Source organism: Schistocerca serialis, chromosome 4 (genome assembly GCF_023864345.2).
Source record: "Schistocerca serialis cubense isolate TAMUIC-IGC-003099 chromosome 4, iqSchSeri2.2, whole genome shotgun sequence".
Classification (NCBI taxonomy): domain Eukaryota; kingdom Metazoa; phylum Arthropoda; class Insecta; order Orthoptera; family Acrididae; genus Schistocerca; species Schistocerca serialis.
In genome coordinates, this window is record NC_064641.1 from 959,371,426 (window position 1) to 959,388,021 (window position 16,596).

General features: G+C 41.4%; 1 protein-coding gene across 2 annotated transcripts in view; it reads right to left on the reverse strand.

The window, feature by feature from the left end:
* Positions 1 to 8,996: 8,996 nt before the first annotated feature.
* Positions 8,997 to 16,596, reverse strand: part of LOC126473610 (pre-mRNA-splicing factor ATP-dependent RNA helicase PRP16-like) — a 186,931-nt gene continuing 179,331 nt past the window's right edge. The window contains exon 21 of one of the 2 annotated variants that reach the window (XM_050100779.1): positions 8,997 to 10,571. In XM_050100779.1, coding sequence (XP_049956736.1) covers positions 10,490 to 10,571 — 82 coding nt within the window. In that variant the 3' untranslated portion in view covers positions 8,997 to 10,489. The remainder of the gene's footprint in view (positions 10,572 to 16,596) is intronic. The other variant, XM_050100780.1, reaches the window with a different exon arrangement.

Consider the following 16,596-nt stretch of genomic DNA (forward strand, 5'->3'; position numbering starts at 1 on the left):
TTTGCAGATGATGCTGTTGTTTATCGACTAGTAAAGTCACCAGAAGATCAAAAAAATTGCAAAACAATTTGGAAAAGATATTTGTGTGGTGCAAAAATTGGCAATTGACCCTGAATAATGAAAAGTGCGAAGTCATCCAGATGAGCGCTAAACGAAATCCGTTAAACTTTGGTTACATTATAAATCAGTCAAATCTAAAGGCAATAAATTCAACTAAATACCTAGGATTACAATTATAAACAACTTAAATTGGAAGGAGCACATAAAAAAATGTTGTGGGGAAGGCTAACCAAAGACTGTTTTTGTTATAACCTTTAATCCTAATAAATTGCGTGGATATACAACGTAGAGCAATAGTGAGTTACATGCTTCCAACTCCGAATCTGTCACTCCACTGCCATGCCGTGAGATGCGGCCGGCGCCGTTCATAGCCAGGTGGAGCTCACGCGCTCGGCCGAGCTGCGGAGCGCCTCTATCGCCGTGTTCGCGTACTGACGTAGCGGCACTTTTAAATCTCGTGGCACTGTCACAACACTTTTCCCCCCTTGAAAAAAAAAAAAACACTCACTTCCTTGGAGACACGGACAGTGCGGAGACATCCATGGCCTCTTGGGAGGCCCCGAGAAGATCCCGCGGAGAAACACGAGAGTATGGTCGAAAATGTCCAGGACGGAAGCTTGCGCGTGGAACGCGCCTCCTGGACGAGATGATGGGGGAAAACTCTGGAGCAGCATCCATAGGTGTCGTGGACCTGGGGGTGTGCTCCAGCGAGATGTGTCCTGGAGAAGGCGGCGCCGCGACTGGGGCCGGTTCCGGCGTACTCGGAAGCGGTAGCGACGTCGGCTGCAGCAACACGCCCGGAAGATCAGCAGCAGCGACAGGACTGGCTTCTTGGGCTGGTGGAGACGAAAGAAGGGGCGGTGGCACTGGCGTGGCCATCACTCATGGGCGCATCTGGTCGTAATGGCGAACAACCATGCCGTCGTCCGTATGTATTTCACAAAACCAGCGGCCGCGAAGAGCCTGGACCACCCCTGGAATCCATTTAGGGCGAGATCCATACCCCCGTGCCCACACGTCGGCGCCCACCGGGTATTTTCCCGCACTAGGGGACACAGTACAAGGCCTGACACGGTGAAGCAGGTGCAGTAGAGTGCACGGTTGGCGGCCATGCAAGAGTTCAGCAGGGCTGCAATCACCCAGAGGCGTGAAGCGATACGAACTCAGAAATTGCAACAGAGCGTCATCTGTGGAAAAATCACTAAGGAATTTTTTCATCTGGCTTTTGAATGTGCGGACAAGGTGCTCGACCTCCCCATTCGATTGCGGATGGAAGGGCAGTGCTGTAACATGATGAATCCCTTGTCCAGTACAAAAATCACGGAAGGCCTGCGAAGAGAAATGAGGGCCATTGTCAATCGTGGATGGAAGACCTTCTAGCGCAAGATTTTGGACAAAGCCAGCGTCGTCGCCGCAGTGGTGGGCGACGGACATCGAACAACAAACGAAAACTTCGAGAAGGCGTCAATCAACAGTAGCCAATAAGTGCCGAGGAAGGAGCCGGCAAAGTCAGCGTGCACCCGTTCCCACGGCTGCGCCGGATCAGGCCACGGAGAGGGCATAGTACGAGGTGCAGCCAGTTGTTGAGCACACTGACCACACGCAGCAACCATGTGGGCGATGTCCAAATCAATACCGGGCCAATAAACGTGCCTGCGGGCCCCGGACTTAGTCCGAGAAATCCCCCAATGGCCTTCATGCAATAGTTTGAGAACATCTTTGCGAAGAGAGGCTGGCACCACGACCCGTGGAGATGCGCCATCCGTGGCCAGAAGAACAACACCCTCACGAACAGTCAGACGAAGGCGCAAGGCATGGTAGTTGCGAAGGGGATCCGATGCCCAGGCCTTGGTCCTGTCCGGCCAACCCCGTTGAACAAAACCGATCACCTGACGCAGGACCGGGTCCCGCGCAGTAGCCGACGCGACCTGCGAACCTGTAAGTGGAAAACCCTCGACCGCGCGACGTTCTTCCTCATCAATGTGGAAACAGAGGAGTTCATCTCGATCGAAAACCGGGATGGGGCCCATCGGCAAAAGCGACAACGCATCAGTGTTGGCGTGCTGGGCCGTGGGGCGATAGTGAATCTCATAGTGAAAACGAAACAAGTATAGGGCCCAACGTTGCAGGCGGTGAGTTGCCTTATCTGGAAGCGACGCCGAGGGGCTGAACAGAGAGACCAGCAGCTTGTGGTCGGTGATGAGGTGAAACTTAGAACCATACAAAAAAACGCTGAACTTTTTTAGAGCATAAATGATAGCGTGCGCCTCCTTTTCGATTTGAGAGTAACGCCGTTGGGCATCATTGAGGGTCTTGGAAGCGTAGGCGATGGGTCGTTCCGACCCATCCTCATACCGATGGGCGAGAACAGCCCCTAGGCCATACTGTGACGCGTCAGTCGCCAGAACCAAGTGCTGACCCAGACGGAATGTGGCAAGACAAGGTGCCGACTGCAAATGAGCCTTCAGGTGGACAAAAGCCTGCTCACACTCGTCGGACCAGCAGAAAGGAACGTTTTTGCATAACAGCTGATGCAGAGGATGAGCCACCGCCGCCGCGGAGGGAATGAATTTGTGATAATAAGCAATCTTGCCTAGAAACGCCTGAAGTTCTTTGACCGTAGACGGCCGGGGTAGAGTGGTAATGGCCGCAACGTGCTGTCGTAGAGGACGTATGCCCTCACGGGACAAGTGGAAACCAAGATAAACAATGGAGGGTTGGAAGAACTGTGACTTGTCCAGATTGCACTTCAACCCAGCCGAATGCAGAACCTGAAACAGCCAACGCAAATTGCGAAGGTGCTCCTCAGTGGAGGCCCCCGTGACAACAATGTCATCCAGGTAGTTGATGCAGCCGGGAACGGAAGCCGTGAGCTGTTCCAAAAACCGCTGAAAAATGGCCGGCGCGCTAGCGACGCCAAATGGTAACCGATGGTACTGATACAACCCACAAGGAGTGTTGATGACGAGAAATTCCTTGGAAGAAGCATCCAACGGCAACTGATGGTACGCCTCCGATAAGTCAAGTTTGGAAAAGAACTGGCCCCCAGCGAGCTTGGTAAATAACTCCTCAGGATGGGGAAGAGGATAAGTGTCAATGAGGCTCCGAGCGTTGACAGTGGCTTTAAAATCACCACACAATCGCAGACTCCCGTTTGGTTTAGAAACCACCACGATTGGCGATGCCCATTCGCTGGAGGTAACAGGAAGGAGAATCCCTGAAGCTGTTAACCTGTCTATCTCAGCCTTGACAGGTGCACGCAACGCCATCGGAATAGGGCGTGCCCGGAAAAACTTAGGGCGAGCCGTAGGCTGAAGAGTAATGTGGGCTTCAAATTCCTTGGCACGACCCAGACCAGCAGAGAACACGGACGAGAATTCAGAACACAATCCATCTAGCTGTTGATATGGAATATCCTCAGATATGAGGTGCACATCATCATCAATGGAGAACCCGAACAACTGGAAAGCATCATAACCAAACAGGTTTTCAGTGCCAGTATGATCCACCACATAAAACGTGAGGGGCCGAACAACAGACTTGTAGGCAGTGGAAGCACAAACTGGCCAACGATAGGAATTTTCTGCTTATTATAAGTTCTCAGATTTCGCGTAACTGGAGACAAGGGAGGGGAGCCCAACTCCAAATACGTGCGAGAATTAATGAGAGTTACCGCAGAGCCAGTGTCCACTTGCATGCGAATGTCTTTATCCAGAATACGAACAGTAACAAACAAGTTATTTGTTTGAGAAAGCACACAGTTAACGTCCATGTCCGATGCCTCGTCCTCGTCGACAGGAACATTAGGGGACTGACACACAGAAGCAATGTGGCCTTTTTTCCTACATGAATTACATGTGGCCCAACGTTTTGGACACGCGGCCCTGTCATGCTGTACGAAACAACGTGGACAAGAAGGAAGTGCGGAACGAACCTGCTTCTGTGGTTGCTGTTTTCGCTGCGAGCGGGGGAGGCCAACTCAACGTTGTTGACGCGAGTGAACCGCCGCCACATCGTCGTTCCCCTGTGAAACAGGCAAATTGTCCATGTCGAAAGTGGTCTGTACAGCGCCTACATCACACCATTCATCTATTTGCGCACCAGCAGCGTGAGACACTTCAAAAGATTGAGCGATGCTTAGAACTTCCGACAATGATGGGTTTGGCACTTGTAAGGCACGTTGCCGAACTCCTTTATCAGGAGCAAGCCGGAGAATAGTGTCCCTAACCATTGAATCAGCATAAGACTCATGATGAGTGTCCGTGACAAACTGACATTTCCTACTCAGACCGTGTAGTTCCGCCGCCCAAGCCCGGTAGGATTGATGGGGCTGTTTACGACACCGGTAGAACGACATGCGGGCGGCAACAACATGGGTATTTTTTCGGTAATAGTTAGACAATAAGTCAGACATTTCTTGGAAGGACAGAGAGGCTGGTTCCCGCAGAGGGGCTAACTGAGATAGCAGCTGATAGATCCGTGGGGAAATCCAAGATAGAAATAACGACTTACACATAGGAGCGTCGACAACGCCGAAAGCCAAGAAGTGTTGCCGCAAACGCTTCTCATAATCCTCCCAGTCTTCAGCGGCCTCGTCGTAAGGAGGTAACGGAGGCGGAGAAGAGGAAGACAGGCGATGAGTAAGCGACGTCGACAACGCCTGAATAGCAGCCGTCAGCTGTGTTTGTTGCGCCTGAATAGCAGCCGTCAGCTGTGTTTGTTGGTCAATGAGCACTTGCAGAAGCTGTTCCATGTCTGCCACAACACGAACACACAAAGCCACAACGCAGGAAAAAAAATATCCGACCTCGTCGCCAAAAAGTGTTATAACCTTTAAACCTAATAAATTGCGTGGATATACAATGTAGAGCAATAGCGAGTTACATGCTTCCAACTCCGAATCTGTCACTCCACTGCCGTGCCGTGGGAGCACCTCTATCGCCGTGTTCGCGTACTGACGTAGCGGCACTTTTAGATCTCGTGGCACTGTCACAACAGTTTTATTGGCAGTACACTTAGAAAATGTAACATATCTACTAAAGAGACTGCCTACACTATGCTTGCTCATCCTCTTTTAGAATACTGCCGCATGGTGTGGGATCCTTAGCAGACAGAGCATGAAGGACATCGAAAAAGTTTAAAGAAGGGCAGCACTTTTTGGATTATCCTGAAATAGGGGGGAGAGTGTCACTGAAATGATACAGGATTTGGGGAGGACATCATTAATACAAAGGCGTTTTTTCTTGCGGCGGAATCTTCTCATGAAGTTTCAATCACCAACTTTCTTCTCTGAATCTGAAGATATTTTGTTGATGCCAACCTACATAAGGAGAAACGATACAGGAAGATATAGGTGCTCGTTTTTTCTGCGCACAATAGGTGATTGGAATAATAGAGAATTGTGAAGGTAGTTTGATGAACCCTCTGCCAGGCACTTAGATGTAATTTGCAGAGAATCCATGTAGATGTAGAACACATGAATGTGTAGCTTATGCTACATGGACTGTAGGCAAAATAGTATCACCCATTTAATTTTCTTTGTGAAGGATAACCACTAATTGGTAACAACTAAAGGAGTTAGCCATTTTTATCATGTTATCTTCACTAATATGCTACACATTAATGAACTGTCCACTGTAAGACACTCTTTGTCACATAACCATTTTGGTCTCAATATTCTGTAATTGTAGCTCAGTGATATGTCAGGACATGACTTTCTATTGCTCTCAGTTAGGTTTGGATCATGTTATTATGGAATAAAAGTAATGAGAAGCAGCTTTTATTTTTCCAGGAAAAATACTCCCAAGTATCAGCCATGATACATGATTAAATCACAAAATGTTCAGTACAAAAAAATATATCTATTGACATGATACTTAATATCTTCTGGCCAATTGACATGTTGGTCCTCTGCTATTTTTTACTGACCTTGGCCTCTACACCATCCCATGTTCACTTTAATCAGTCAGTTTGGCATGTCAACTGTCCATAACTCAAAGCCTATCTTCTCTTATAATTCTGGCAAGATATTCTTCTTAAATCCAGTCAAGAGAGTCATTATACTTAGACCACAATTGTGAAAATGTTTTGCACCAGAGCTATGAGTTGGAGACATTACACAATAGCCAGTTTATTTAAACAAATTGTGAGATTTTGTTAGAACTTTCAGTATATCTTTGTGTTGGTCACATTTATCTGTCTGTTAAGTGAAAAACACATCGTGCAGGAATGTTGAGTCCCCTGCATTACAATAACAACAATCTAGAAAGAACATATTTCTACTCACCAAACAGAGGAGGCACTGTGTTGCAGATAGGCACAATGAAAAGAATATTGGTAATATTTAATCTTGCTGACAAAGTTCATCCTCAGAAACAGAACTTCCACACAGTCACTCAACAACAACAACAAATACACACATGGCTACAGTCTCCAGGTGCCTGGAGATAGTAGCCATGCACATGTCAGTTGTAGTTGTTTGAGTTTTCTACTTCTGAGGAAGGACTTTGTTCAAAAGCTTAAATATCTCTGGTATTCTTTTCTGTCTGTGGCTCAATGCCTCTTTTATGTGGTGAGTAGCAATCTACCCTTTCCATATTATTGTTATTCCATCCTGGACTTTCCATTGTCTGTGATGGACACCTTGTAAACAATACCACTGAAGATCAGGGTTGTTTACACTGGAACACGTTATTTTTACTGACAGCATTTACATCATCAGTGCTAACAGTGCCACTGAAGCTCCTCCAACTTTTTAACCTACTCTTCTCTGTACACTATGACAAATTTCTGAATGTTTGTCTGTTGATCACTCACGGCTACTCTGTCTCTTCTGCATGTAATAAATCCAGTGACAACCAAAAACATCTGCATTTCTAGAGCTCTTTGCATTTTACTCCTCACCCTTTTTCTGTATTGAATAGTCCTCATCTAGTCAATTGCAGGGCTTTTTTTTGGTAATGTGTCATTTCTATTATTGTTGTTCTTTTAAGTATTATTTTCATTCTGGAATTTCAAGAGATTTTCTTTTATCCTTTTCATTTCACTGTACGTATTATGACTTCTCCATAGCCTTGTCTCATCTGTTCCTAATGAGTACGAATTATGAATCTTGTCTGCAGTGGTTGTGTTCTGTAGTTTCTGCTGTACACACTCACACACTTTCTTTTGTACTGTCCAACTTCACCTATATTTCTTCTATATTAAGGGAAAAATACTGTTTGTGAAAGCTTCAAACACAAGCTCAAGTTGCTAATGTTGGTATTCGCCAAAAGACAGCTATAGAAGAAATATTGAAAAGGAAAATATTTACCATAAGACTGATGAGGGATTTACCTTTGTTAATGAACATCACAGAAGATGTTGGAAATGGGCACCATTAATGTCAATGCTGTACTGTGCCCGATTTATCAAAATGAGACATGTGGTTAGCAGCTCGGCCTGAGTAATAGCAGCAATAGTGTTCTCAATGTTCTGCAGTAACTCTTCCAGCACGAGAGATTTATTTGAATACAATTTTCTCCACAGGTCAAAATCACACCGAGAAAGATCAGGTGATCATGAGATTGGACTACCTCTGCTGATTGTCCACACCTAATACAACACATCATACACTTGGGACAAAGCTCTCACGGTGACACGTGCTGTTGCTCTGTGTAGCTGAAAATATCCAAACACTCATTCATCTTCTATGAATTTATCCACATATGGATTAAACAGTTTCTAGACAGACCAGTTAACATTAACAGTTTGGTGCAACAATCGTACTATGATGTGGACACGAGTCATCATGCACCTAATACCAATCTTGAGATGGGCTCTTCAAAGTACTGATGCAGGTTTTTTGATGCATAATGGTATATGTTTTGTGAGCGCACGTATCACGACAGGCTGAACCAAGCCTCATCTGAAGAAATGAAAAACCGAGGATCCTGAAGTCCTGATTCTACTTCACTCAGAAACCACTGACAGAACACAACACATGAAATTTCATCCAGGTGCTTTGTAGGGATACAAATGAAGGTCTTTTTTTATGTTGTTTCAATATGATGATCTGTTAATTCCCACTTGCACAGTTAAATGAGATTCATGACTTTGTTCCAGGCTTTCCTTCACTTGAGCAATGTTTTCTGATGTTATTCGGATTTTATACAATATAGAGCTTGTTTTGCACCATTTCACCACTAAGTTTTGCGTTGCAGGCTATGCTGGAGGTTTCGCCACAACACTTCCAGTCTTAAGCACTTGCACAACAGTTCCATATACATGATGTATGGTTTGCATGAACCTCAACAATGAACACATGCTGTTTTATTGTAAGTGCCATTTTATGTTGCACTCAACTGGTCTCTAAACGTGTCAGCTCCTCTCACTCATTCAAATGTAATGACACAGCAAAGTTTTTGTTTTTGGGAGAGGAGCATGAGCAGTTTTATTTTGCCCATGCTGTGTGTGTGTGTGTGTGTGAACACCAGTGACAGTAAAAGTTTGAATCATCAGGCTTGTGGAACCACACTTCGACAGCTTAATGGTTAAGGCAACTGCTTGGAATAAATAGAATATCTGGAGTCCCAGTCCGGTAAAAATTTTTATTTGTCACTACTGATTCATTACCATGCAGGTTCAGGTTCAGCATATTTAAAGAATTTGCACTAATATTATTTCATGTCATAGCATCTTAGCTAATTTCATTACCATCAATACATTTCAGTGCATTTAATTCATCTTGCAGACAAATACATAAGTTTCTCGGAAAAACCTTGAGAGACAGATAGGGACAGGGACAGGGACAGGGACAGGGAGAGGGAGAGGGAGTTGGGAGATGGGGATACACACACATGTATGGAATGAACAGAACAATGTTATGTTTTTATACTCTATTTATTTACATTTTTTTAAACAAAGAACTTTATAAAACAAGTGTTCATTTTTGCAAAGAAGAGAAATCAAAAAATATAAAAATTGTACTATCATTTTATGGAAACTAGTTTAAAACAGTTTTAAAATAATAGAATGCTTTGTCATTGATTATCTTTTGGTTCTGAACTCCATTCTGAAAACATAAAAACTGCAAACTCCAGCAACAAAACAATGTTTCATGAAGTTTACCATGGTCATTTTCACTCATGTGAAATATTATTTCTATGTCTGCAACCAAAAGAGAAAACTCATCACAGTACTGTATTTTGTCTATCAGCTTCTAGATAAATGCTGGTCAAGACAGAAAGAAAAGAAGAGACAGAGCAAAAGGAGAAGTAAGGAAGAAGACAATGGCAGTGAATGTTAAAGTCTTATCCATCTATTGAATTCTCAAACCCAGTGGTTAACAACATTACAGTTCACAGAATCTGCCTACAGCTCCCCTACTAGACACTTCTTTTTTTGTTTAAATGGCACAGTGTTGGAGACAGAGGTAGCTAAAAATGAGTAAACTGCAAGTTACATTTAATGAACTGAATTTTCAACAAGTCACTCGAAAATCTGTCTAAATATCTTTTGCATAATGTATGATAATGTGGCATACTGTAACCAAAGAAATCTCATGGTACTAAAAATGTAGGCTTCACAATACTACAGCAATGTGAAGGAATGGTTTTTGTATGCAGATTACTTGAAGTGCACCATATGGAACTAATCTTTGCCACAGTACTCAGATACAGAACAAATCTCAAATAAGATAAAACATCGGTCCCTTAGTAGTACTGATGCATGACTATTCAAACATCTTAAAATATATATTGTATTTCTCATGAGGAGGCACCCATCTAAATCTTCCACTGCTATGATGAAATAGTAACACACAAGTTCTGTGTTACTAAAGGAATACTGCACATTTGTAGATAGCCAACTATTTTTTTTTAATCAGTTTCCATGTATGTTCCTTAAAAACATGCACATGTACATGTACATAATCTATTGTGACATTATATTCACAAATTCTATTTAACTCTAATAATGTACATCTTTTCTTTACAGGGTAATTTTAAATTATAAACTTCTCCAAGAGCTAAACAAACATATCAAATATACAAAATTTTACATGACTATCTTTCTTAAAATAAAATTCATGAGGATTCTATGCTTTTGAGTCACCATGTTCCATGTGCCATTCAAGAGAAGGCTATCTAAAACAATTATGTTTAGTAATGGTTTTGTTATACACACGTAAAAAAATAATATGTTTACTTGAATGCCCATTTTGTACAATAATGCAAACATGGTGACAAACAAATAGGTCAATAACAGTGTAGTACTTCATTTTCTGAACACAGCTGTGACCTGCTAAAAGTTTAATACAATCACAGGACTCTTGAGATGTCAATGAAAAATGTCTTAATAAACGAAATATAAGAAAACAAAACACCTTCAGCAATGGCAAACAAAACATTTTATCCTTGAATATTAATCAGGAACTATTCGCTTTACTCCATCAAAGACCAAACCGTGCTGGGGTTCTTCTAGGTGTTGCAGGTGTACCAGGTTCTCGAAGGCCAGGTGTAACAATTTCACCACTGTAAAAATTTTAATTCTGGTATCACTGCATTGCAGTTATAACATATGTAAATAATATAAACAGTAATATCACGTACAATATGAAATAAGCCATCACAGTAAAATGACACTGTGTAAGGTAATGTAACTAATTGGAAAAAGAATGCCAGGAACAACAGTAACAGAGTTATGAGAGTTTTTAATAACAATTTCATTATTTTTGATAATCTTGTATTAAAAAGATGTACTTTTGTTGTTGAAGCCTAACACTCTGGTTTACTTTTTGGATGTCACACACCATCTGCCATTTAATATCACTGTGGTATGTATGAGAGGACATAAAATAATGTTTATCATATCAAAAGGGAAATTCAATTGAGAAAGTTGTTAAATTATAAAAGAGACAGAATGGCTGGACAGTACCTTATTTCAGAATGCTACAATTCAAGTAATTTCGACAAAAACAGTTAAAAGTACTTAAAAACTATACCTAGTATTTGGAACTCGTATGTTCCTTCCTCATGAACAGGGTTAGGATTTCTAGATGTGAACCTTTTCTCTTAAGATAAATTGAAGCTCTGCAGAAAGATACCACAGTGCACAGTTTGGCTCTCATTGCAAAAAGATGTTTTTCATGCCCCATTCTGCCTTTCCTTCAACCATGTCCATAAGCCCCTTTTTTTCTTTTACTGTAGCTTCTCAGTAATATTCTTATGTGCATTTTATTATTTACAAGATAAATGACTTGTGAGTTTAATCCTACTTGTATATGGTTTCAAATCAATACAAAATATTTAAATTTCAATTAAAGTCTCCTCAGCTTGCAGTGAAGATGCGATTAGTGAGCCTGCCTCTTTCAGTAAATGTGAGAATGAAAGCACAGCTGCAACAATGGAAAATAGCTGTGTGTATGACAAATCCTCTTTGTCTCACTTTATCACCACAAATAGCCTGCAACAGTGCAAATAACAACGAGTGTATTTCATTCGATACTTTTAATTTCACCGGAATTAGCTTTACCATGCTGCTTTTCTGTTCTGGCTCAGGAAGTCAAGCAAGATTCCACAGAAACTGATGGAACAATTATGTGATGCACTATTTATGATTTAAGAATTTTCATCATCATCTTCGTTTCCCCTCTATCCAACATCTGGTCAGGTTGGGGTATCAATGATACTTTGCCACTTTACTTGGTCTTTCCACCATTCTTCTTCTGCAATTTGGTTCCATAGCAGGTTTCTCCTCCTTAAACTCATATTTATTGTATCAATCCATCTTGTTCTCGGTCTTCCTCTTGGCCTCAATCTTGAACTCGATCATTCTTATTGGTATTCTTCCCTCTCCCATCCTCTTCACATGCCCAAACCATTTTAATCTATTCTTTTCAATTTTCTCAGTCAACTTCTCCACTCCAATGTCCTTCCTAACATTTTCATTTTTCACTCTGTCTTTCCTCGCCTTCCCTAGCATATTTCTCAGAAACTTTATTTCACTGGATTGTATCCTACTCTCCTATCTTCTAGTCATAGTCCAAGTGTCTGAGCTGTAAATTAGTATAGGTGTGAAGTCAGTCTTGTATAGCACCAGCTTGCACCTCATTGGCACTTACCTTCCCCACACCAAGCCCCTCACACACTGGTAAAATGTAGTACTCTGTTGTATTCTTTTGCTAATTTCTGTCTCCAAACGAGCATTTCCCATTAATATATTTCCCAAATAAGTTGTCCAAATTTTCAATATCCTGTCCCTTAATATGAATTTGTCTCTTGCCCTCTCTATCCCCTCTGGTTACCACCACGGTCTTGCTTTGCTCCACACTAAATTTCATTCCATATTTTTCGACCCTATAATTTAGGATGTCTATTTTCTTTTGTACCTCCTTACTGCTTGTTCCCCACACCACAATATCATCAGCAAATGGTAACAGCTTCATCCCCCTTCCTCTGTGGGCTTCCCTCTCTGACTTTCATCCATCACCATTATGAATAGCAGTGGTGATAACACACTTCCTTGTCTTAGTCCCATAACATTCTCAAAACCATTCAGTTCTTCGAAATGGTGTCTGCACACAACTAGAGCTTTTTTCATACATTGCCTGGATGACTTCAGGTGTTTGCTTTCTAACTCCCTTTCTCTTCAAGGTTGCCCATACCTTTTCCCTGGGAACACTTTCATATGCTTTCACTAGGCCAAGAAATTTCATCACCAGATCTTTCCCATACTCTCAATGTCTTTCCATCGACTGTCTCATACTAAAAATTGGGCCCACTCTTGATCTACCATGAAGATAGCCATACTGCTCCTCTTCTAAATGCCCTTCCACTTTTTCTCTCATTCTTCTGTCCAGTATTCTCTCCATTATTTTTGCTACTTGGGATATAAGTGTAAACCCTCGATAGTTGTCACGTACTTTCCTGACACCCTTCTTGAAAACTGGGATTATTATTAGCTTTCCCCATTCTTCTGGTACACATCCTTTTTGCCACTGTAGCCCAATTGGTCCAGCTGCCTTTATCATCTACGCAATAATTTCATCTATCCCAGGTGCCTTTCCTGTTTTCATTTTTCTCAGAGCTAGTTCCACTTCTAACATCATTATATCTGGCCCCTCTGCCATACTTCTATTCACTTTCCATTATCATTCTTCACATTTAGTAACTTATCAAAGTACTCTATCCGTATTTTCCTTGACTCCTCTGGTTGCATAAATAGCTCTCCACTTTCCCCTTTCACTAGCTTTGTGTATGTTTTTCCTTCCTCATACTCTTTGTAATTCCATATATCATCCTCTTACCACTAGTAACATCTTTTGCCAACTCTTGAGTGAATTTCTCCCAGCTTTTGCTCTTTTCTTCTGCTACCATTTTCTTACATTTATTTAAGAATTTTATTAGATGAAAAACACCAGGGAAATCACATCAAACAACACACTTCTTGCTCTAAGTAGAACACCACTCTTCACACAAATAAATTACGGCAACCTCTATTATGAAATGCTTTTGAACAGGGTTCTTCAAAAAGCCAAAATGTGAAGAAATTCAACATCGATTTGTATGCAACTCTTACACAAGCAGGAATTCCACTCAGTAAGATGATCCATCCTGCTTTCAAGGGATTTTTTTTCAAAAATGCACAAAGATATCAATGCCTATTGAGAGTATTTTAAGAAAAAACTATGTGGAGCCTGTTTACCAAGAAACCATACAAAGAGTCAAGGAGGAAGTGTCTGACTGCAATGTGGGAATAATTTTGGATGAAACAATATACTCAGTGGGATGATATATTTTGAACACTTTAATTTTTCCCTTTGCAGGGAAGAAAGTTAAGTCCATACTGCACTGTTAAAAAATGTAAGAGCTGGAAAAAAAAAAAACCAATGGCAGTAAAGTAACGAAATCATGGATTTCTGTCAAAAACAGTGGCCTTGTGGTACTGAGTTTGAGAAAATTCTTCTGGTTGTTAAAGATAAGGTTCAGCACCTGGTTTCAGCTGTTAACTAACTGAGACGTGAGCAAATGAATATGACATCACTAATCACTTCATCTCTGCTCTGAAGAAGATTGAAAAGAAAGCTCTGAGTCATATTGTTGCCTACAAGGAAATCACTGGCCTGCCCACAACAAATTTCTTGGTAATTACTCACTGGGGTTCTTGGGTTGGGTGTGCTGCTATGTTGTGTGAGAATTTTCACAAGATTAAAGAGTTTGTGCTTTTTTTGGATCTAGCCAATACTTTCCACGGCACAGAAACTTCTGCTACTGGAGAAAATACATCATTTGCAGACAGAACTGTTGTGCATCCATAGTTACAAGTACCTCACAACAGCTATTAATGATGAAAAGAACAAGGTCTCATAGACGAATAACAAAGGGATATTTTTACTTCACTTCCATTAGGGAGTAGTTAGAAGGCTTTGCCAAAGACAAACTTGAGTCTAGTCTACAGAAGAATCCAGGTATTGAGGTATTTGCCACATCTGAGTGAATAAAAAGTTTTCCTACCGGTTTCTGCGGTTTTAGCATCCATAAAGACATTGTATCTTCTAGCATGAGCAGACTTATTTTTAAAAATACAGAAAGGCTTATTGTCTTGAAGTACAGAGCTTCATTTTTGTCATTTTTACAGTGAATGATGACCTGATGTACTTGCTTGTAACTCAACAAACTAGAATAGGAGAATTTGTTGAATTAGTTGAGTAAATCAGGACCTTTTAGTCCCTTTTTTATCTATTTTTGCACCTGTTACCTTCATTTTTGATCTTCAATTTGCATCTAAAAATCCCAACCTTGCTCATAAAGTAAAGTGAGGTTTGTTAGGGAAGATTGGAAAGGAGGAGCATGCTGAATGTGACATACCTATTGTGAGGATGAGGAAAAGGAGGTGGCATGAGAAAGAGTTGGAGGTCATAGTAAATTGGTGAAAAATGTGCAAAGCTTCATTTCAAAGATGATAAATGAGAAATAAAGGTGGCCTAAGAAGGAAGATAATTTAAAAGTGGAAAAAATAATGCAATTAAATGTCTTATGTGGTGTAGCAAGACTCAAGTCTCCTGACTCAAGGCAGTTTAGTGGTAGTCATTCGTACATAAAAAGCCACACAGTCACCACATGGTGGTACATAGCATGCATGGTTTCATATACCTTTGATGTAGAACTTACCAGATGTGGGGCTGGAGTAAGCGGTAGTGAGTGGCTGCATGGTGTGTTTCTTACAGTGGGTGGAATTGCAGAGGAAGGGACTGTGGGGTAGGGATAACAGTCTGAGAATATCACATCGATTAACAAATATGGTGAGCAAGGCCCTGGCACAATGTAAAATAATTTAGAGTAAATGAGACTAGTCAACAAACAGCAGAAGCACTGAGTTGCCAACAGGTAAACACAAAGAAAGAAAGCAAACTTGCTAGCTTTTGGAATAAATCCTTTGACAAGATACACCCCAGAAGGAAGTGTGCAGCCACACATGATGCCCCCCCTCATACATACACCTATGGCCCTAAATAGTGCTGGATGGACTCATTGCATGGTTTGACAAGGATGTCATGGACTTTTGAAGGGCTGTGGAAGGTGCCAGTGAGTCATGTGGGAACAATATCAAGGAGGGATGATCTGATCTGAGAGTTTGACTGGAGAAAATCTTAAGACTTGACAGAGTAATGTATTGTGCCATTTGAGGCTAGTGTAGTACTGGGTGACAAAGTGGGTGCTTCAGAGTTAAATTTGTCATCATAGGATGAGATGAAGAGATTAAATTTGTCATCATAGGATGAGATGAAGAGATTTATATATGGACACAATCCATAGTGTAGTGTGGGAGAACAAAATGAGGAAGAGGTGGTTGGTGTAGGTGTTGAGGAATTTTCTGTAGGTGCAAATATGTTTGCATGGAGGCCTAGGTTGTAGGTTGCAGGGAAGAGAGAGTTTCATGTGCTCATGAATACTGATGAGCAATGCACTTGTGGTACTTGATAGTGAGGAACAGAAAATATAAAACTTCGAATGCTCTTAGAGTGTACAAGCAAACTACAAATATGAAGAACACCCAACATGAAAGGACAAACACTGCCTGATGAAGGATGGTTCTGGTGAGATACAAAACAGAATTTTGACATGCTAAAACGCACAGACCAGTGGAGCAGAAAGTAAAATAATTATTCGTCTTTCAGCCATACTGCTTCTTCATTTACTGCTTCAATTTATTCTCTCTTTCTAGGGCACATATTGTTCTCTGTACACTGTCATTGATCTCATTCTAGTTCTTCAAAAATTTGCCCTTTGGAACTTAATTTTTAACTCTTCATACCACGAATATTTCATTCATTAATCAAACAATCCCATAAATATATGGGTGCACATCTGCTCTCAAATTGCTGATGGCATTTGATAAAGAACTCTCAAATTCAAAAGTCTATTGAGTCCAGTTACCTGTTAATGGTTCCACCTGGAAAATTACTGATGACTGGCAGTACCAAAAACAACGAGGAATCAAGTCAACTATGAATTTTCGCTATATGGTTAATTTAACTGATTCTGTTTAACAAACCAA